The sequence below is a fragment of the Bactrocera dorsalis genome, chromosome 2 (genome assembly GCF_023373825.1).
Source record: "Bactrocera dorsalis isolate Fly_Bdor chromosome 2, ASM2337382v1, whole genome shotgun sequence".
Classification (NCBI taxonomy): domain Eukaryota; kingdom Metazoa; phylum Arthropoda; class Insecta; order Diptera; family Tephritidae; genus Bactrocera; species Bactrocera dorsalis.
Genome location: NC_064304.1, coordinates 34,335,108 through 34,359,516, shown reverse-complemented (window position 1 = coordinate 34,359,516; position 24,409 = coordinate 34,335,108). Strand labels below are relative to the sequence as shown.

The window sequence follows — 24,409 nt, the reverse complement described above, 5'->3', positions numbered from 1 at the left end:
TCAAACTTCCACATTCAAACGTTGATATATACTTGTTACATGTTGCATGCAACAGTTCCTAAAACACACTTTCTCATCTGCTTAACATATTTATCCTTACAGATCATCTTTCTCGCGCAAATGACCAGCCATAACCGTCATCATATTTATTCAATTAAGCACTTGATCCACCCCCGAACTGGCGAGGGAATGTCAATAAAATTAAACTGGACTTGAGCACTTACAAACTGCTTACAAGCTCCATAAAGTCCACTCATAACAAACACAGCAAAAGTAGAAACACAAACGAAATGCGAAAAAAACGAAATGAAACTAAAGTATAAGTATTTGACAAATAGAAAAGAGGGAGTTGCAAAAACGAAAAGCGACGATAGAAAGGTAAGAAAGCATACGTTTGAAGAGCAACAACCATGAAATTGTTATGACAGAAAGATAAGTTTGCAAATGAAACAGAAACAAAAACCAAAAATAAAAACAACAGCGAACATATGATAGTGCCGCAAACGACAAACGAACCAAAACAAACAGCACACAACAAAACAAACAAACTATTATACATATGAACGAGGAAAAAATACAAATTTACAATATATGGAAACATAGTTCATAATAAGCTGCAGATAACAGGGAAAGAAAAAAACGATGAATATGTCGAAACACAACGCAACACACCGCCTGAGCGACTGCTGACTGACTCACAACTGACTGAGGCAACACTTGAGGAACTAAACAAGCTAATAATCATAAAACCTAATGACTTTGAACGATGGAATTGCGTTTGCGGAGATCATTTCGAGTGTGGCAAACTGGCAGCAGTACGCGCATCGCAACACCCAAAACGATGCGGTAGGTGGTGAAAATGCCGGTGGCGTGAACTACGATGAGCACTCGATGGTGTCGCGTTGGATGGCAATAACATTGCTGTAAGCGCGAGGGCGGTTATGGCGGATTGGTAAATAGACAGACAAATTCGAAAAAAAAAATTTCGAAAAAAATTGTTATGTAAAAACTGAGATGGTAAGGAATTAGGCGCCAGCGGCTGGATTAAGTTTACTTGGTGTACCCGGCGTATAATATAGAAACATTGCTGGTGCTTTTTGAGAAAAAAAGTTGCAACACTCGTTATAGAATCATAGAAAGAAGTACTAGATAGGCGCTTGGTCGCATAGATCTTGAATTTTTTAATGCTTACTAACTATTAAGGTCTCTCATATGATTTAGAAGACAAGTAGTAGACTGTTACAATTAGTAGAGGAAATAGAAAGACCTGGAAGGCATAAAATAAGTGTTTGAAGCCTCAAAATTTTTTTGATTTCCTCAATATCAAGTAGCGAAGTCAATACTTCCACCAAGAAACTTACAATTTGAAGAAGCAACAGTATCATCCACTGCATTAAAGCGGAGCGATTAATATGCAAGCTTCATTGCATTTCGCAGACGTAAAACCGTATGGGCGCCCAGTGCGACACTTTCGTTTCGTAAAAGCTGAGCCTGAGTGGATTGTATAATTTCGACAGCGAAATGTGCTGATTTGTAAACCGTAACCGCAAATTGACAAAGTGCGAAGCGTGTAGGACGTGGAACTTTCTTTTGTGATCTTCAGGTGGTAGGGGACGCGAGAAAAAGTGGAGTGCGTGCTTGTGTGTTGTTGTAAAACATCAAATGAAATGAAATGGGGCGTTGAAAGTTTGCATTGCTGGGGTGTTGCGCGCGAACTGCTGCTGGCGTAATGCGTTTTTAACGATAATGATAACGGTAAGTGTAATGCGAATGTTAACAGAGATATGAGAATGGCAAGCTAGTGAAAATAACTGCACATGCAGGTACATACATGAGCAAAACATACATTGTGCATTTGTAAATTATTGGAAGTACGTTTGTATGTACATTTGTGTGGAAGCATAAGTGCAACACTTGCGGTGAACCAATATTCTTTTTAGGTTATAAAACAAAATAACATATTTATAAAATAAAATTATATAAATTGAAAAAAAAATTAAAAAAAAGTTAAAAATTAAAATTAAATTAAAAAAAAAATAAAATAGTCAAATAATAAGAAAAAAAAAATATATAAAAAAATAAATTCAAACTAAAATAATAAAAAAAAAATAAATTCAAACTAAAATAATAAAAAAAAACAAATTATAAAAAATAAAATAGAACAGAAACAAAAAAAAATAATTAAGTAATTTTTTTTAGTAAACAATATTTATTTGATAGTTATTTTTATATAAAACATGTATTTTTCTATCAAAGTCAGTCTATAATTTTTTAAATTTTATTCATGAAATTCAAAGTACATACGTAATTATTTCAACAATTTCAGCTAATGGTTTGTGCCACATATTGCACTTGTTGCATTTTTTATTTTTTATTTTGTGTTTATTTCATTAGTTATTGATTATTTTTTTGCCGCTTCACATAACATGCAGCGTGATGTCATCATTCGGACGCGCATTCAATATTTAGCCGAGCAGTTAGGCGACTGGCAAAATGGCTTTTTACAGCTCCTTATGGATTTCAACAGCGACAAATCGCGCTGTGTGAGCGCAATTTTAAATGTGGCAAGTCGGTCGCCAGACGCTCACTCGCTGCACATCATCGTAATATATCTGTTATTGTATTAATATTACTCGCTGCTTGTTGTTGTTGTTGCTGGCGTTCACCAAATTATTGACGACTTGGCGCCGCTGTTGCAGCGCTGCTGTGGTGCCTGCAATATTGCAACATGCTGTAAAAGGCGCGAGAGATGCTGTCATCGACTACGACAACAACAACAATAACAGCGGTGCAACAACAATAACGAAGCGCTGAGCCACGAACAACAACAACAACTACTGCAGTTGACTGAAGCTAGCTGCCTGCCTTATATGACAGCAGCAATTGTTGTTGCCGGCTGCCTGCTCACGAATGCTTTGCTGCTGGTGATGCTGTATGTATTGTTGTTGTAATGCATATTGTTGTCTGCTGGCAACAGTTGTTGAATTACAACATATTAAATAATTTTGTTTTTGTTATTAATTTTAGGTGATTTTATGGCACTGCCAGCCAGTGCGTCGAATTGGCTGTTGCAAGTGTGTGTGTGGCTGTGTTGGTGATGAGCAGCAATAATGCGTTGCCACGCAATTTCCGTACGTGTTAAAATACATGCAGACAGACATTTAAGTATATAGCACACTAACACATACATACATACATGTGCGCCTACTTACGAATCTGGCAACTCTCTCATGTTTTGTTTGATTGGATAAACTTGTAAAAGTGAAAGTCGCCTTTTAATGCTTTTTCGCGAATATTTTAAGGTTTTATTCGCAACTAAAAATGCCCGGCTGTCGTCGCTGGGAAAATCGGCATATGCCGTTACAAGACAGGATTTTTATGTAATATGCGTGTGATTCACGCGGCGAGCAAAACGGGATTTCGAGTTATGATTATTTTTGGTTTATTGTTTTATACAACAATTTTTGTTGTTGTTGGTTTTTTCATAATAATTTGCGATGTCTCAAAACTATTTTATAGAAAATATTTAATATTGAAAAGTTTAAGCAACAACGAACATGGAAATTTGAGTATAACCAACTGTATGTTATACACCAATACACATACACACACAAACATGCATATCTGCATACAAAGAAGCCCAAACTCTGAGACCATCGCAATGCTATTCATGCAACGTGTTGAGATCTTTGAAATTAAATGAGAAACACCGCAGCTGGCAATGGACAGTGACGCATTATGAACTCCAAAAACACAACAGAAGCTGTCGTAAATTACAACAAACACACATAATTACATAAATGTATGTTTGCAATACAAATAAATACATATGTATGTGTATGTAAATAATACAACAAAAACTTAGAATCAACTTGCCCTTCGTTGCACTTGTTGTTGTTGTCGCTGCATAAACATAACGGCTGCTGGCTGCAAAATGTGTCAATTGCCTGAAATTTATTAATTTCAACGCTGCTGCCGTAAAAGAGAAAACATGCCACAGCCACAACAAGAAATGTAATGTTGCAAAGAAAATGCAACTGCCATTGCCAGGGACATGGACATGCAATGCGTGCAAACAAAAGCAGCAAAAACAGAAAAAAGCAATAATTTGCGTTTATATGCTTCGCAGCCAGACAACTTTCGGTCAGCTTCCCCACGCTTCTACATTTTTTGAAGACTTTTTCGTTGTTGTTGTTTTTTTCAATACATTATGTTGTTGTTTCGTTTTTGGCAAACTGCAAAGGTTAACCGGGTGATATGTGATTGAAATGCGAGATTATCGTGCGTAGATAATCCAAAAGAACTGAAATGGTAACGCTGATATACAGTAGGACCTGGTTTAGCACACTCAGGTAAATAAATTAATTTTTAATTAAAACAAGTAAAAAATAGCCGAAATCGATGTTGCATTGAAGATTGTTACTTCAGCATTCACAAATAAAAAGGTTTAACGAACAAGAACTCAATTTGAAAAAATCCGTTTGTATGGCAGCTATATGATATAGTGGTCCGATCCGAAAAATTTCTTCAGAGATTGCGTCATTGCCTTAAACAATAATCCATGCCAAATTTCGTGAAAATACCTCGTCAAATGAGAAAGTTCTTCATACAAGCACATAATTTTGATTGGCCAGTTTATAAGACAGCTATATGCTATAGTGCTTCGATCTGAACAATTGTTTCGGAAATTGTGCCTTTATCTTGGACAATAATCCGTGCAGAATTTCGTGAAGATATCTCTTAAATTAAAAAAGTTTTCCATACAAGCACTTTATTCCAATCGTTCAGCTTGTATGGTAGCTATATGCTATAGTTGTCCGATATCGGCGATTCCGACAAATGAGCAGCTACTTGCGAGGATAATGACATGTGCAAACTTTTAGATCAGTATCTCAAAAACGGAGGGACTAGTTCGCGTATACACGGACAGCCACCGGAGAAACATCAAAACTTGGCTAAGTCAACTAATCTCATCTCCGACATTTCCATATGTTTTTAGTTTGTCTGAACTTTGTTCCATTTTTCTCTTTACTACTGTAACATAATTTCCTCAAGCAACGAGACGAGATCCAGCAACGTATTGAAGACACAAGACTAGTGGACAAAAGAGATGTATTGCGAACCTGCAGCGATCGACTGCAATTTGAGGCATAAAAGTGACAGTTTCAAAAAATTGCAAAAATTAAAAAAATTAAAAATTAATGAAATATAAGAAAACAGAAGTCGCCCAATCAACGCAGCAGTCAAATGAATGGGACGATTCGCAACCGGCAGCTGTGGTTAACCAAATGACTTGGCAAGATCCAACAGTAAAATGGAGTAAGAAAAACTACGCGCAGAACTCATCGCTTTGGGTCGACAGTGGTTAAAAAATGTTTAACAAAAAACAACAAAGTCCAACCATAATCAAGAATAAACGATTGCTTACCAGACCAACAAGTTGGATACAAAAAATATGAAAATCTTGAAACAATCAAGCCTATAATATCTAAACTGAAAGCCACTTAAAGACCAAACTCAGCACTAGTCATATTTCAAGCCAGACAGAAAATTTTTGATAACCGCACGGCAGTGACATTTTATTCGCGCTTCAACTTCGAAAGCCAGTACGCAAAGCGCCCGAAGTTAAACTGAGCTGGGACTCAAAATGACGAGCGGATGAAGCGAGTTGGCATAATTACTGTAAATGCGCAATGACACTGAAGTTGTCTGCTGCAGCAATACACATATTTTATCTGCAACCACATATGCATATTCATATATAGGCTGGTGTTGTCAGTCAACGCCTCGGCCCGTCATTTAGTCAACCATTCTTCATACACACACTTGACTGCCTTCTGGTGATCACATGTTGTTTCGTTGCGTCGCTGGTTGGTTGGTGTGAATTCACTATTGGCCGGCTGAAGTCATTGCATTTGACATTGATGATGATGAAGTGCGTCAGTGATGACTTCAAATTTCAGACAATTTAAATTGCAGGCGCAGTTTTCTGCAGAAATCAAATTGCAAGAGAGATTTGAGGGAGTAGGCGGGGGTATATTAACACATTTGTAGCAACAAATTAAAGGCGAAAACTGGAAAATGGCGTATAATGGCTGATGAGTGTTGCTGCTGAGCGCTTAAAATACGTAAAAATAAAGTTTTTTGAAGAAATACAGTGTTGTGCATTAAAATGGAAACACCCTCTGTTTGAAGTATTTATCGAAAAAAGAGGAACAAATGTTGCTGGATTTATAAAATAATTAAACTTTAATTTTTTTTATAAAATACAGTGTTGCGCATTAAAATGGAAACAGCTTCTTTTTGACGTCTTTATCGCAAAAACGGAAAAAATGTTGATGGGCGCAAATAATACTTAAAAATTTATTTATTTTTAAAATACAGTGTTGTGCATTAAAATGGAAACACCCTTTGTTTGAAGTATTTAACGAAAAAATTTTTACTCCGGTTAAAACGAAGCTATATTCTTTAAAAATAATAAAGTTGCCATACAAAAACTTGATTTTGATCGTTCAATTTGTATGGCAGCCATATGTTATAGTGGACCGATATCGGCGATTTCGACAAAAGAGCAGCCCCTTGCGGAGAAAAGGATCCATACACAATTTCAGATCGAAATAAAAAAAAAACTGTGTGACTAGTTCGCGTTTATACAGACAGACAGGCGAACAAATGGTTTAACAAAAAGCACAAAAAGCACAAAAACAACAAATCAATAAAGGTTATATAGTTCATACCAGATCATATAAAACCGAAAATTCTGGCTTGCAAAAAACCAATAAAGCTACTTGTATATTAAAAGTAGTAAAATGTTGCATGCAACAGCCCTTTGCAAACAGGCCTACTGCATGTAAAAAACACATTACATTTGCATATTTAAGGCAGGTAGTAAATATAATTAAAAAGTTTACCAGATTCTCAATATAATGTTTAACTTAATTGTTTATTTTGTCTCGCTCTTTGTGTTGTTGTGTTTTTTTTTCAATTTCTCTTCGTTTTTGTACAAACAAACTACAACCAGCGGCCTGCGGTTCATATGAATATGCTAATAAATATAAATGTAGCAACATGCCGTGCAACAATGGCGAGCGAAATCCAAAATCCGCTAGAGGAAAACGTAACAACTGCCACAGCAGCGAAGGGAGAAATGGTGGGCAGGGCAGCAGCCACCCACGCCTCCGAAAATGTGCACACAAAAGATATAATACTCATACAATATGTATGGACCCTCAGTTTTTTAAAATATCGATCTTATTTTTTGCACACGCCTCACCTTCACCAAGAAACCTCTTCTTTGTCGGAACCACCGATATCGGGCCATTATAGCTTATAACTGCCATAGAAACTGACCCCTCATACTCAAGTCTTTGTATGGAAAACTTTGTTATTTGTCGAGACATTTACACGAAATTTGGCATAGATTGTTGACTAAGGGAGCGCTATATTCTCCAAAAAAATTGTTCAGATGAGACCACTATAGCATATAGCTGTCATACAAACTGAACGATCAAAATCGAGTTTTTGTATGAAAAACTTTTTGATTTGACAAGCAACCGTCTCACAATTTCTCTTAGATTATTATCCAAGGCAATGACACAATCTCCGAACAAATTATTCAAATCGGGCCACTATAGCATATGGCTGCCATACGAGCTGACCCCTCAAACTAAAGTTCTTGTATGAAAAACTTTTTTATTTCGAAAGCGATCATCTCAAAATTTCTCACAAAATATTATATGAGGCTATGCTACAATACCCGAACAAATTGTTCAGATCGGACCACTATATCATATACATATGTATGTAGCTGCCATGCAAACTAGATGATCAAAATCAAGTTTTTGAAATCTGTTCATTTGTGAAGAGTATGATTGCTTCGATAATACAACTTTTTTCTCTTTTGTTCTAAAACAGTATATTAAAGAGCATCTCGCGCAACCGGCCATCTCATAAATCTTCTAAGTTGAGTAGAAACTAAAAAATTTACTACTGGGTTACAGCTTGAACTTTCATATACCCCTACATATGTATAAATATATTTAAAATATAGCACATAGACCTGGATAAATGGCAATGAATGCGAAATTACACCAACATTGCGAAGAAACGGTGGGATGTGGGTGCTTGTGGGCGAATTTGCTGGAGTTCAGACAGTCGAGATAGCAGAAATGCAAACACACTACAACAAAAACGGTTGAATTGCAACAACTACAATGCTATAGTTAAATTTTTCGTAGGCTAACTTGCAAATGAAGGCAAAAAAAAATCGACACCTAATGTTGCAACAATGATAACCAGTGGCACTGGTGGATATTTGTAGGCACACCCGCTGTTCACTGCTTGCCACATGCAACTTAAACAACCTTTGCACAGCCAGGGTGCACATACATATAAGCTTACAACATATTTGTGTATATGTATGTATATTGTGACATTATATGTAATATATGATGGTACACAGGCAATTTTCATTGCCAACATACAATGCCACATGTGCAACTCCATCCATGTGTAGACTCCGAATTGCGCTTGCACTTGAAAGGCTTTATGCGCTCTGGCAAAGCTGCAGTTTTTCGCTTTTATTCCAAACATTTCTTTTTTCTACACTACAACTGTTTTGTTATTGTTGTTGTTGTTGCATGGCTAAGCGGCTTTGCGCCAACTGACTGCGGCAGACACCCACACGCGCGCACCTACACATAGTCGTCCTCGACGGCATAGTCCTGCAAAATGTCAATGCACATATACACACATGGGCAACTACTACATACAAACGCGCGTGTGTGTGTGTGACTTTAGGCTTTTATGGCTTGTCGCCGCGCCAGCCAGAAAATTGCAATCAATATTGTGCCTTGGCCAACAACAACGCAGCGCTGCAATGACACTCATAACAACTACAAATGCACATTTTTACATACATACAAACACATGTACATATGTATGTGCATATATGTGTGTGCATTACAAGCCAATTCCTGCCAAGTCGACAATGGCAGCTGCTGCAGCGTTGCCGACAGCTTTTGCAAACAACTCCATATGCCAGCAATTGTGTGTGTGTGTATGTGTGTGCTAGTCTCGTACGTGTATATGTACAACGGCGTGGTGGTAAGCCAGTTGCAAAAACAACAACAGCGAATTGACAATAAAAAGCGACAGTTTTGTATGTAGCATTTATCCAATTTCCTCTTTTATGTTGCAATAATGCAAGCACACACGCGCACACATACACATGCGCGTACATGTGAAGGGCGCCTGGCACAGCTGCAGCTGAAATATGTATGTATGTATGTAGTACTCGACGGTACCCAGTGAGCCAGCAGTTGCAACTTTTTTGCTTTGAAATGGCAAATTCATTTACAACAATAAATTTATTTACGCTGGCTTTTGACATCTTATTGCTTGTTTAACTATTTTTATTAGTTACCAAGCAGTTTTATTCAGCGCTTTAGGCTGGGAACTTAATTCAGTAATTTTTGGTTCATAAAGACGAACAAAAGCAGATGGTTTTAAATCGAAAGCATTATTAGAGAAGTTAGTAGATCGCTAAACCTGGAGAGTTGCGAATCGAACAGACAACTGGTATAAATTCTATGAAACTGGTATAAAATATATAAACTGGTATAATCAAATATAAATAGAATAACAAGCGGTTAGGCGGCCTTTATGTGGTAACCAATTAGTTCAACGACCAAAAGCAACGATTTTTTGCAGGTAAACTTTTAGATAAGAGAGCGGAAAGGAATAAAAGAAGATAGTCTTAAATTAAAAGTATTATTAGGGAAGTTAAATGCTTTTTATTAAGTATTAAAGCCATAACAGTTTGCGCCAAACCCTGGAGAGTGGCGAATCGAACAGACAACTGGTATAAATTATATGAAACTGGTATAACCAAATATAAATAGAATAGCAAGCGATTAGCGGCTTTTATGTGGTAACCACTTAGTTCAACGACCGAAAGCAACGATTTTTTCGGAAATAAACTTATAGACAAGAGAGCGGAAACGAATAAAAGAAGATGGTCTTAAATTAAAAGTATTATTAAGGAAGTTAAAAGGTTTTTATTAAATGTTCAAGCCATAACTGTTTTCGATTCGCCAAATCTTGTAGAGTTGCGAGTCGAACAGACAACTGGTATAAAATATAAGAAACTGGTATAAAATATTTAAACTGGTATGACGTATTTGGAACTGGTATAACTAAATATAAATAGAATACTAAGCAGTTGGGCTACTTTTATGTGATAATTTTTGCAAGCAAATTTTTAGACAAGAGAGCGGAGAGCCCAAATATAGCAAGTAAAAGAAAAGTGGCCAACTGAAGATGACAAATATTGAAATTAATATTGTAAATATTATATTTTTTCAGTATTTCAGTTAATGAAGAAAAAATCCACAAATAATTTGTAATGCACTTCTGATTTTTATGCCACAAATATTATAAATATTATATTATTTGCTAAAAAATTTTGTTGTCTCTAAGTTTCTCTAAAAGTAATATAACCTCATTACAGGGTATATTAAGTTAGCCACGAAATTTGTAATACCCTGAATAAAACGTCAATGAACCTTTAAAATATACATTTAAATGATAATCGTGAAGAGCTGAGTTCATATTGTCATATTCGTCTGTATGTGTACACGAGCTAGCTGTGCAGTTTTCGAAATATTGGTCTGAAATTCTGTACACATCTTTTTCGCCCCAAGAAGCTGCTCATTTGTCGGCACCGCCGATATCGGAACACTATATCGAACAGTTGTCGTACTAACTGAATGATTGCTTGTAAGCTTGCTGAATTGGTGCTTGTAAGGAAAACTTCTTCATTTGACAAGATATCGTCACGAAATTTTGCATTTGTTATTGCCTGAGGCAATAATGAAATTTCCAGAGAAATTGTTCACAAGTTCTTGTGTGGAAAGCCTTTGTATTCGACGAGATATCTTTACGAAATTTGGTACGGATTATTGTCAAATGAAACGACACAATCTCCGAACAAACTGGTTAGATCAAAGCACTATAGCATATAGCGGTCATATAAACTGACCGATGAAAATTATGTCCTTGTATGAAGAACCTTTTCATTTGAGGAGATATCTTCACGAAATTTGGTTTGGGTTATTGTTTGAGGTTATGATGCAACCTCTGCAGAAATTGTTCAAATCGGACTACAAAAGCATATATGTAGCTGTCATACAAAATGGACGTTCAAAGTCAAGAAAAAGATCAATTTATACCATTTTATGCTAGAAATGCAACTGTGAAAGGTGCAAACAACAACAATAGCTTCGGCGAAACTGAAGTTTAAGTTTTTTCGTTTTATTTTTTTGTTTTGTTGTTATTGTTATAAAAATACAAAAATATTTTTGAAATGCATAATAAACCAAAATTTTACAAGTCCAATCATCTAAATTAAATATTTCGAATTTTCCCCTGAATTCATCACTTTCAAAAAAGCTCATTGGGCTACCGCAAGCAGTGGTAACTAGAGTCGTACTTATTTTCACACAGGGAGCGAGACAACAAAACTGTCAAAGAAACAGTCATAACATCGACAGTTGAACACACAAAATGACAGGCGCTTGCAGCAGACAGTGCGCGGTCCACAGAGAACTTCCATGGAGCTTTCGAAATAAAAAAATGTGCGATGCGAAGAGTAAACTGCGGATTGCAATTGCATTTGCAGCAACACACCCCATTTGCAATCTATTAAAATGAGCCCTTTTAGTGCGAATGAATGCATGAATGAATGACTGGCTGGTTGGCTGCATGCGGTAGCTGTGTGTGGGAGTTGGCAACATGCGTGGGTCGTGTGTGTGTGTTTATTTATTTTCAAATGAGTCTGCGTGTGTGAGCGTCTGTGTGATGTGTTTATGTTTGCGGATTTTATAAAATTGCATTTCAACCCGCAATCGCTTGCAGCGCTCCCTCCGCAGCGGCAGCGGCAGTACAGACGCCAGTGAAAAGCTCTCATCTTCTGGCGTTGCGGCACAGTGAGTTTAGTTTAGTACTACACGGCTTTTATTAGCCCATTTTGTTGCAACTTTGATGCTTTATATCTCCATTGCTCTATGGAGGAAGTATTGCATGCCAGCAAGAGCAGACAACAGACAGCAGTTGCATGCCGCAAACACATATATGTACATACATATGGACATACTACTTTGCTTGGACACTGAACTTGAATATGGAAATTGTCTGCATTACTGTTGTTTACACACTGTTACGGTTTTATTGCAACAACATGTATTGCCACAGCGAACTAATGTAAACGAGTGTATGTACGTGCAGCATGCGTGCAGTGACGTGGCAGCCTGCTGTGCACTGCAGCCGACAGCATCTAAGCGTACAGATGAGTTGGCATGTCGAATGTCAATGGCTACATTCGGGTGATTTACGATCATGGCCATTGGACCCTTTGCATTTTGCATGTTATCTGTCGCTGCTGCTCCTGCTGTTGAGCGCATTTGCGTGTTGCCGCTGGGCGGCCACAAGTTTTGCTTTGGTGCACCAACTGACCCGCCGGTCCCATTATTGTCCATTGGGGTCCACAAAATCGCGGGTAAAATCAAAGTTGCATGAAAATGCACACATTCACACAAACATACATATGTATCCACCCATAAGTCTGTCCATATACTGCCATACTCAATATTCGGCAAAAAAAAGACAACACTGTGTAACCCAATTTTTCTGTGCTCCTTTGGCTCTAAATGCCTTAACCGGCTGGCCGCCACTTCCTGTCGTTAAAATTTCCAACAATTTCTCCATTCTGCGACCCTTTATTGGGCATTGTTTATACGAACTGCACTTTCACATACTCGCAAAGCCTACTTTGGCTTTATTTCGTGCGGTTTTCATGCTTATTTTGTTATCAGTGTATGTTGCTCGTACTGTTCACATACATACATACATACGTACATGCTAGCCAAAAAACAAACAAATCACACTCTCGATTCTTTGTCTACTTTCATTGAATTAAACCGCTGCACCCTCAGTGATCTCTTCGCATTAATTTGCTTGCAGAAAATGCTTGTCTGGGTCTCGGTCAATGTCACTCCCTGGTCACATGCTGAATAGCGTTTATCTCAGTGCATTTTCATAGCAGCTGCCACAATGATGCATGCAACACTTTATCATTTGTATGTGAGTATGTAGTACTTAATAAACTTCCACTGATTTTATTTTGCTGTTGTAGGTTTAGTAAAGCTTTCTTTCACAATAATTGATTAGCCGCTTTTCAGTGCCTCTAATAAGTTAATAATTTGTAGCATTATTTAAAATTGAGTTTAAGAATCAAGTTGCTTACAAAAACTTTAAAACCGACTTTAGAAAAATACAGTGAAAGATATATGTATGTATGGCTTTGGAAGCTTTCATATTCCAAGAAGCTTTCATATCACTAAAAACGTTCACGGTCAGTAAATACTGCTGACAAGCCTTTTGAAGCACTCTTGCACAGCGAAGTCCTTAAAACTAAAATAACCCATGTTTTCACCTCCCATAAAGCTTTCATACTAATGCAACTTGAAGCTACAAGCAGCTTTCATACTTAAAGTAGCTTTTAAAGCACCAGAAGCTTTTATTCACAGCTACACTTTCAATTCCAAAGAAGCTTTCTCTTTATAGAAAGCTTTCATGGCCTACAAATAAAGCCGTTAAATTGATTTCAGAAACAACCACTTTATTTGTTTTAACGAGCATTCATGACCTTTAAATACAGCTGACAAATTTTTTTTGCTCTCGGAAACAGCTAAGCTTACTTGTTTTAACCAGCTTTCAAATCATAAAAGGCTTTCACGCCCAATAAATACTGCTGTAAATTTTCTAGAAGCTTTCATTAACAGCTAATTCTGTGGAAGCTTTAAATATTGTTTCCAGAACCACTCAAAAATTTTATTCACAACAAAGTACTTGAAAGCTGTAACATTGTGCAGCTTTAGAAGTGAGAAAAGCTTAATGTACCTTTTAAGCCACGAGGAGCTTTCATGTCCAGAAAAGCTTTTAGGTACCACAAAGCTTCCATGAACTTAAATAATAGCTTTCATAGTCAATGTACATCATTTTAAACAGCGATGCGATGACCTTTCATAATCAGAAAAGCTTTTATATCCTACAAAGCTTTCAAGATCTTAAATAACTTGCAGTCACATTTAAAATAATTTTATTTGATTTTTTTGGAAATATCAGAAGAAATTTGTTGACTTAAAAACTTTCCACACAAAAAAGCGGAAATGACATAAGCTTCGTAAATAAATCAGAGCATTTCTCTAAACAAATGTATTGATGTCACCGTTAAAAGCATTTGCGACTAATGATTTAAAAGAAAAATAAAGAAATAGAATAAGTAAAACAAAAATAACAATGAGTTTCAACTCTATAAAGCCAAGCAGAGCGGAAGCATAAGAAGTTCAAAACGAAATTGTAATAAGATATAAAACTTCAATGAAGTCGGTATTGTGTTGTTTTTGTAGTCAATTATCTGACGAACTGTCAAACTGACTGACAGACAGAACGCGAGCAACACAACGTTAGAATAACAAAAACGCTAGACGCAAACGAAAAGCACAACGACGCACATACACATACCCAGACCCAGACCCAGACCAAGACCAGATGTAAGAGCGCCGTGGCAGACATGAGTGGTTCCATTATAAATAAATGCATATAAATAAATAAGTATGTATGCGTGGAGAGAAGTCGAGAAAAGCGCGCGAAGCTCACTGCAGTGGCGCGCTTATTACCGTAACGCTTGGCAATGCAACAACGACACGGGGCAATCGCCTCCAGTGCATGTGCACGAGGCGGCTGCTTGTCTAACCGTCTGTCTGTCTGACTGCGTATCGACTTATTTGGCGAGTTTGTGTGGGAGTGCTGGCTTTAATTAAAACTTGCATTCTCAAATGCAGCAGCAGCGCCGGCGAAGGTGGCGGTGACGGCAACGGCAACGGCTACGGCGACGAGCAATTGTGATTATGATGACGATGCCGTAACGATAATGACTGCAAAGACACTGGCAATTGAGGCTGAGTGGTAAATCGTGAAGAGAAAGAAACGCACAGAAAACAGTTCCAAGTAAAATATTATAAAATAAACCGCTTTTTGTCACTCACTTTCCCATCATTTATGCTTTTTGGCTCGAGATAGTGCCGGCGTAACTTATCATATAAGCGCGTAATTGGTTTGCGTTCGTGTTGGTGATAAATGAAAGATTTACAGTTTTAAGGACTAACTTGACCACTCTATGTCATTCAGTGCGCTGAAGGCTTAGCTTATTGATAGGATTATAGTTTTTTGTAGAAAAATGTGTGAAAACTGATATATTTTCAACTAACGGCAATTCTACGAAACAATTTTCGAAAATTAATTTGAAATTAATTTTCAGTTTTACCAAAAATTTCTAGATAAAACTTTCGCTCTTAGAGACAAAAGAAAAATTACACAAAATTATTGCATTTATTGATTTAATGGTTAAATCGACTTTTTGATAAAAAAAATCGAGTTTTTTGCATAGAACGAGTGATCCAAGTATAGGTACTTTTTTCATCGTGTATCATGTCAAGCTGTCATGTTATTTATGTTGTTTATCGGCCTACTGAGCGTACACCATAACTCATCTTGAGACCCAGCATTCAGCAGTGGAGAAAATATAGTAGTAATAGCTGAGAATGCACACGAAGACCGTGAAGAGTCAATTCGGCTCCGTTCGCTGCGACTCGGACGGACGTATAGAACTACTTGGCGCATTTTACGTCGAGATCTTAAATTGAAAACGTACAAAATATAGCTTGTGTAAGAACTGAAGCCGTTGGACTTTCCTAAACGACATCGCTTCGATCTATGGGCTCCTGAAAAGTTGGAAGAAGATCCATCGTTCTCGAGCCAAATTTTGTTCAGCGATGAGACCCATTTTTGGCTCAATGAGTATGTAAACAAGCAAAATTGCCGCAGTTGGGACGAAGAGCAACCTGAAGAGACCACCAACATCATGTTATACCAAACCGTTATACTTTTTCCTGTGGGAATATATAAATTCTAAAGTCTATGCGGACAATCCCGCTACGATTCAGCCCTTGGAGCAAAATATCACGTGTGTCATTCGCTAGTTACCAGTCGAAATGCTCGAAAATTGGACTCAACGGATGAACCATCCGTGACCAACATTTGAAGGAGACAATCTTCAAATAATAAATGCCAAAGAATGCTCTTTCGAATGATAATAAACATTTTGCGTTTTTTTTTTTTCTTTAAAAAAGTAGAGAACCTTGAAATGAATCACTTTAGCACTTTGCTATTATTCAGAGAGAAATTTATCTAAATTTGTCGAAAACCAAAAGCAAACAAAATAATTAAATAATTAGCAAGCATAATTGATCGTTGATTTTGAGCAACTGCAAACGCCAGCAATGACCTTGGCCATGAGCTCGAGTGAAATTTTGAAAAGCAAATTGCTAATAAGAAACACAAAAATCATTAGAAGTAAGCGAAAATGGAAGCACGACGAAACTTGAAAAATTCGCTATGCAAGGGTGGGGATATAACCGGAAGAAACAGTATTTTTTTAGTATAAATACACACACGCACATGTACGTATATAAATATGTATGTGTGCAACCGCTCTTAATGAAACATTTTGACTAGTCTAAAAAAATTGTTTATCAACAAAAGCGACATTTATCAGCAACACAGCGGAAAGGAATTGAGCGCAATGATAAATGCCGGCACAATTTTTATTTACTTTATATATATTTTTATCTTTTTTTTTTGCGCAAAACACGAAGACACGTGCGTAACAAGGAGCCAGAAAAGCAAATATGAAAAAATATGGAAAAAAACAAAAATTAATAATGCCAAAATTCGAAAAGCGTAGCTAGAATCAGCGCACCAAGCGGTTCCCGAGTGTAAAACAGCGCTATGTGACGCTGTGTGCGTCGATCAACTGCAAAAGCGTTTTGTTGCGAATGAGCAGAATGGAGATAAATATGAAAGTAAAAAAAAATAAATGAAGCTTTACATTTTTTATTAATGGAAATAAAATAATAAAGCAAAGGCAAAATTTTAATAAACTTGAAAGTGTGAGAAAATAACAATATAAGATAAGAATTTAGATGATTTTATTACAAGAAAAAAATAAAAAATATAAGCACAAAATTAAAAAAAATAAAAATAAATAAAATAAAAAATAGATGAAAAAAAAATTAAAAAAAAAATATAAAAAAATAAGATTAAACAAAAAAACAAAAAAAAATACATATATTAAAAAAAAATAAAAAAAAATATATTAAAAAAAAAATAAAAAAACAAATATATAAAAAAAAAAATAAAAAAAAAATAAAAAAAAAAAATAAAGTAAAAAAAACATTAAAAAAATAAAGGAAAAAAAATACTAAAAATAATTGAAAAAATTTTTGCGGCACAAAAACCACGCGCTTTGAATCCAGAAATTGTTTATTGTGGTTCATGAATTTTATTTTCTATTTTTTTTTTTTCCTTAGCGCTCTGTCTTCTCAGCGCAAAATCAAGCAATTAGCATACACAATTTATTTAAAATTATTCTTTTTCACGAAAGCGAATGTGGGCACACAATAAGCACACAATGAACACACTTTGTTGCTGTACATATGTACATATACTTGTGAGTAGCTGTATGCGTATAAACGTGTAAATAAAGAACGTGATAGAGTTCACATAACGAGCAGAATTTAACGCCAGGCAGATTGGCGAATAAATGGGTGACGACATATCAGCGGCGGTGGGTGGGGTATTAATAGAATATTAATAGTTTTTTTTAAATACATAGAACAACGTTTAATTGATAGCTACAAATACAATGGATGGTGAGTAATGGAATAGTGTCGGGGTGTAAGTAGGAAGTCGATTTTTTTGCTGCAATTTCTTTTTTTAACAAAAAACTAATTATTTTGATTTGAGGCACATAATTAAAAAAGCCGATTGGAATAATTATTTAGGTGTTAGAACAGATGCTTACTCTTTAAAATTATGTTAAAAATATTATCGAACAAGAAATCGTTAGCTATATTATTATTACTTATAATCATTTCATTATTAGGAAAATTATAAAAAGATGTATCTAATAGGAAATCTTTTTATTAAGATTTAGTATTTACTTTTTCATTTTATATTTCTTATATATTTATGCAGTATTACATTTTTTATTTGAAATTTCTTCTTTTAGGAAATATACCATTATATATGGAAATATGTGTATTTGTACATACATACATACATACTACAGCTAGCTCTTCTACATCACTTCATACAATATTGCTGACAAATAACACCCGCAAAATTGTACGAAAATGGTGCAGAGAAAACACGAAATTGTAAGCACAACAATAAGAAATGGCCTTGAAAATAGAGGTACAAACTAATTCATAGGCGAATATAGTGTAAAATAAAACATAAAAAAAAACGTTTGAGAGTGAAGAACAAAAGACAATAAAGAATTACAGTATAGAAAAAATTTATTTATTGTTGCTTTTATTGTTGTTTTGCAAATGTAGGCTTATTGCTTGCTTGCAGAATTGTTTTGCGTAAAAATTGTAAAAGAACCACTAAACTACTTTTGATTCCAAGGAAAAAAGTAAAAAAGGAAAAACGAAAATTCACAAAACCGGACGCGTCGAAGCATGAATTAAAACAGAAACCAACAAAAGCAAAACAAAAAATTATAATTAATTCTCCGAGCAGTAACGCGGCTGTGATTGTTGCTATTTTTGTTTAATATAACTGACAAATTATTTTTGGCTAAAAGTTTTTCGAAGGAAATGAAATAGGACAACTGTGAAAAAATATCAGCAAAAGCAAACCAACAATAATTGTAAGCAAATGAAATTGCTGTTTTTTATAAAAAAAATATACATACATATGTACATATGGAATAAGATGATTGGAGAGGGTGGATATATAAAAGATTTTTCACAGCTGGAGCAAAATACGACAGCACAAACGATCACTCACAGCTGGAATGCGCATTTCGATAAAAAAAAAAAATTATCTAAAGCGATGACAATCAGAAGGTCGACGTTAAGGAGTTTTTTAGCTAGGAATTTTCAATTGAAAATAACAATCAAATTAAAAAAAAAAAAATGTCTACAGCTTTCATGATTGCAATTTTCACAAGCGTGGTGTAGCTAAGTCAGAGCGTTCACCGTTGACATATTTTTAATAAAAAATGTGTCGTTGTCACCGGAATTAAAAAAATAATTATTTCTTTATCACCCAAATTAAAAAGAAATAAATAATTTGCAAAATATTGCTTTATTAAAGCAATACTTACGGTGTTTATATTATGTTCAGCTGTTAATAGCAATTAAATTGTGTCAGCAACACGAACAAAATGACAAAAAAAAAGTTGCTTGCGATTCTCCCAGACAAGTGAGCAGAAGTAGAGAATCAAGTATTAATGTATGCAAATTTATTCCGTTTCCGACATAAAAATTTATTAAACTTGTTTAAATTATTAACAAATTTTGATTGCATCACATTTGTATAACACCTATAGCTACATTTAATTATTCGCGGCGTACCACACAAATATTTCCATAGACAAATTTTATTTTATGAATTTATGCATATTTAAACTTACCGCACACGCTCCGAATAAAGTTCGACCTCCTTGTTCTTTTGCTGTTGCACCAAATGCGGATCGAAAACACTCAATTGTTTTAAACCATTTAATCCATTTACGGCGCCAATGCCACCTACAATTGTTGTGGCCGCAGGCTGTTGCGGCTGTGTGGCAGCCAACAGTGCAGTAGTGTTGCGTTGCATTGTGTCCACGCAACCGTTTAATGCACCATTCAAAATACTTTTTGTGAGATTATTTTGTTGCAACAAACTTTGCTGATATGGTTGCAATTGCAAATTATTTTGTTGATGTTGTTGCAACTGCTGCTGCTGCGCCTGCTGTTGATGTTGTTGATGAAGGTGTATGGGCGAAATGGAAATATCGGCGCTTGAGTGGGAGGCTGAGGGCGATGTCGAGCCACTGCCACCACCACTGGATGACAAACTGTCAGCGCGAGCACGCAAATCTAGACCCAGAATATTATTCAAAGAGGTGACAGCTTGTTGTTGCTGCTGCGATTGTTGTTGTTGCTGTAGGTTGACACTGTTATTGTTATGCAAACCTGAGCCGATAACGCCAACACTCGAGTTATTCAAAGCATTGATTTGATTATTATTGTTGTTGTTGCAAATTATTGTATTCATGGCATTATTAGCAGTAGTTGGGTTATTATTGGTTTTGGTGACATTATTGGTGGTGCATATGGCGCTGATTCCATTACTAATATTTCCGTTTCCATTCTGTTGTCCGTTAAGCATAGAAATTGTCGATTGTGCTTGCTGCGGCTGCTGATTAGAAACTTGCGTTGCTTGTTGTTGTTGTTGCAACGAATGTTGGGCTTGTGCTGTTGCTGGTGACAATTGCACTTGCTGTTGCTGCCCATTTGAAACGAGCCCATTTGAATTTACCGTTGCCAATGCTGATTTTGATCCGTTGTTACGATTGCGTTTCTTCTTCTTCTTTTTATCATCATCCTCTGCGGCATTGCTACCAATATTGTTGACATTACCACCATTGACCAAGAGCACACGCTGTTGGCCAACTCCACCATTAATAGCCGTAGTGTTACCATTTACATTACCAAACTGTCCGCCATTTAGCGTTGCACTTGATTTTTGAACCGGCGATGACCACTCGAGGTCTTTGCGTATATGACCATGTCCACATTTGCATACACACGCCTTATATACCAAATCATAACCCTTCTTTGTCCACAAGTTTTGTGAGCGTTGACGATCTGACCATGAACGTGCTCGTCCCATAGTCTTGAGGGTCACCAACACAGATTGCTCCCAAGAATCAAAGCATTCGCGATGCATATACTGTCCCATGTTACAGTTCTCATTATTGCAAAGCACACGTACAGTGTCACTTAGATCGTCCAAAGCAATAAGACAGGAACCGTCCACTTTTAAACAATCACCATTTGGATAGCAACAGCGAGTGTATTGATCATGAATATTACCGTTTACATTGCCATTCACATTATTACTGATATTATTATTATTGCTTATATTGCTGACAACATGGTGTGGGTGGTGGCCATTCTGAGTGCCGGAGGACGGACCAACAGCACCAGTGGTACCATTCAGCGTTGCATGTGTCAAATTACCCGTTTGCATGGGTGACATGTTGATGTTGTTGCCGTTGCTATTATTCAAATTATTGTTGGTGTTATGATTATCGCTGTTGCTGTTGTTAGTGATCAAGGTAGAACCGTTATTGGAATCAAGTAGATTGGCCCCGTTGTATAAGGATGTGGAGTACAAAAATGCTTGAATATGTTGCTGACTTTGTTGCGGTTGTTGCTGCTGTTGAGATTGTGGCAATTGATGTTGAACTAAAAGATTGGTGCTGCTGTTGGCGCTATTGCTGTCACGACGTGGCGCCATAAGTAGCATTTAGTAGTTGGATAGGATGCCGATGCTCAATGTTTGTAGTTTATTTTACAAAAATTTACTTTTATTAGTAGGTATTGGTTTGTTTTCACAGTTGAAATTCAATTTGGATTTTTTTAAAGGGAGACATGATTTAAAATTTTTTTTGTCACCGCTATTTTGTTCTTATTTGTTATTTTTATTGTGTGCTGAACTTTTAAAGCGAATATTTCTCTTTTTCTCTTAATTTTTTTGTCATAAATCCATTAAAGGGTTAATGCTTTTGAATGGTTAGATATTATTTTCTTGAAATTTTATTGTGTACGTTTATTTCAAATACTATTTACAAAATTACCAGTTATATTTGAAATATGCAAATATTATGGCGTTTTGTAATTTTGTTATATTTTTATACCGAAAATTTCGACTCTTCCACAAGGGGAAAATACATTTCCCTTGCAATGCACACTTTTGCTAATAAAACTTGTTTTTTTTTTTGTATCAAAAGTTATATATTATTCCTGTTATCGGTTTTATTTTTATATCAAAACATTATATTTATATTAGAAATTCATTCTTTAGTTTTAACTGTATACGATAATAAAATATCGCATTTTCATTATTAAACGTCGAAAGGATTTTTTAAATTGGTTATATACATATGTTTGTATACATTTCCATTAGTTCATAAGTATTCCGTTAATAGTTTTATTTATATCCAAGTGGATTCCTGAGTTTGGTTTCAATTATTTAAGCCTTTTATCTTCGCATAAATTTTTTTCACGAACGTCTGCTACTAGAAAGCATTATTCCAATAAGAATTGACGAGTCGATTGTAAATTCGGCAAACAAAAAAACTAATTTGCATCTTTTGACACTTCCTCTTATTCACTTTCGTTGCTCGCGCTGGGAATCACTATAATGGTTGTCGATTGTGGTTTCGCGGCTACTAAAAAGTGAATGATCAAAAAGATTTAACTATTTTCTAATTTAGTTGTTAATTGCAAAGTGCAAAAATGTCAAATCAGAACCGCAACACGGCGAACTTATTTCGTTTGTTCTTTGCGTTTCAGGCAGTATATAATATTATTCGAAATTCGAGTTAAGCAACTTAATACATTTCGCCAAAAACTAGTAATACGTATTCGTCAATTACACAAAAAGTTTTCATTAGTTCTGCTATAATTGGCAGAACTCGCGATTTTTCCGTTTACTATGCTTACTGTTTATTTTTCTAATACTTTGTAGTTTTTACTTATTTTTTCAGCTACTTCACTGCTGACACACTATGAACAACGCACTCCGCTATGATCCGTAACACAACTTGTTCAGCAGAAAGCGAAATTTAAACTATTTCCATTTGTTGGCAACTTTGTCGGCGTGAGCTCCGTTCGAACAGAAAAATTTCAAAATAAAAAACGACCAAGTTCGATGTTCGCCCCAGCAACAAGTTCGCTCAAAATCATACAACAGGAAATTATTTTAACAGTCTCTGCCCCAACTAACGGCGACGTAACAGTGAACGTCATTAACAACAGAACGTGTTTAAACACGTTGATTGTTTTCGGTGTGCCAAATGCAGAGATAAAGACAAGCAGCAGCGTTGAAAAAACCAATATGCAGGGAAATTATCTATGGGAGAGCAACAACAATACTGCGCAACTGCTTACTGCGCAGTCGCTGTTAATATTTTCTGTTACTGCGGCGCAAAGCTTCGAGCCATAGCACCAAACAAGTTCGGTTGGCTTCCAACATGTTCGTCATACTATTTTGAGTGCGGTGAAAACGAGATAACGCTATTGTGTTGCTTTTTTCGTTTACAAAATATTGCAAAAAACATAGCCGGCAAAAATTGTACAACAAAAACAACCCCTCTTTTTTATAACTTGCCGGTTCGCTGCCAGCTGCGCTGCTAAGAAGCGCATGGAATTGCAGAGAATAAAAATGTACGTTCGTGCGCTATTCCAGCGGCATGAAGCACATGATTCCAATCAGAATTTTCGCTATGGTACTCGCTGCATGCAGATTGTGATGGCTATGTTTATGCTTATGCATATGTACATACATGTTTACATAAGTGCAGATATAGATAAATATGTATTAGCTAGTAAACATAAATGTGAATGTGCATAAAGATGTGCATTGCAGCGCAGTGCTTGTGCGACGACTGCATTTTTCGCTTTTGTTTGCTGCAGCGCTGACTGGCCGAAATTGCTGAGTTGTGATATGAAAAGCGAATTGCATACATAAGAATGTGTGTATGTACATACATATGTATGTATGTATGCAAACAGTTATTTATTGCATTATAATTAGAGCTAATTTTGATTTGCTGAATAGAATTTCTAATAGGTATCCCATTATATTGCTTTATATGGATATGTACATATGTAAGTACATATATACATACATACATACATATGTACACAATTATACCATTTTTTAATAGAATACAGTAATCTAATGATTAAGCACGGCTTGTTACAGAATAGAGACAGAACTTTCATTAATTCAAGGATTCAATGACTATTTTCCACCATGTTAGAATTTTCAAAACCTGCTCGGGTTAAAAATATGTATGTTTGAGTAAAATAATGACCGGAAACATATCGAAGCAGGTCAAAGATTGATTCAGTCAAAATAATATTCAGGTTCTAAGCTGACCACCAGAGTCGGCTAGTTACAATTGCTTCATGAAGTAAATATGGTTTTAGATACTAGTCAAGGACACATTGGAAAATACCGAGGGTATTCGAAAGTAGAAGCTATAAATGGCATTGCACTAAATGTTGAGATGTTTTATTTTAGAGTATTGAACTAAAATCTAATAACTAAAACGGATCCCTCTTCAAATCACAGCAAAAGCATAACATGCCAATAAATTTTGAATTTTCTCTGTTATATTGTACACAGGGAGAGATCGGGGATAGTTCCTAGAGTTCTCAGG

The 24,409-nt window shown here is 35.9% G+C and overlaps 1 protein-coding gene across 1 annotated transcript in view; it reads right to left on the bottom strand.

Annotated features, from left to right (window-relative positions):
- The window catches only part of LOC105231772 (headcase protein), a 220,597-nt gene extending 197,775 nt beyond the window's left edge, over positions 1 to 22,822 (bottom strand). Inside the window, 1 exon segment of the mRNA XM_011213228.4 lies at positions 19,604 to 22,822. Within this exon segment, the coding sequence (XP_011211530.2) occupies positions 19,604 to 21,486 (1,883 nt within the window). The 5' untranslated portion in view covers positions 21,487 to 22,822.
- Positions 22,823 to 24,409: the final 1,587 nt, after the last annotated feature.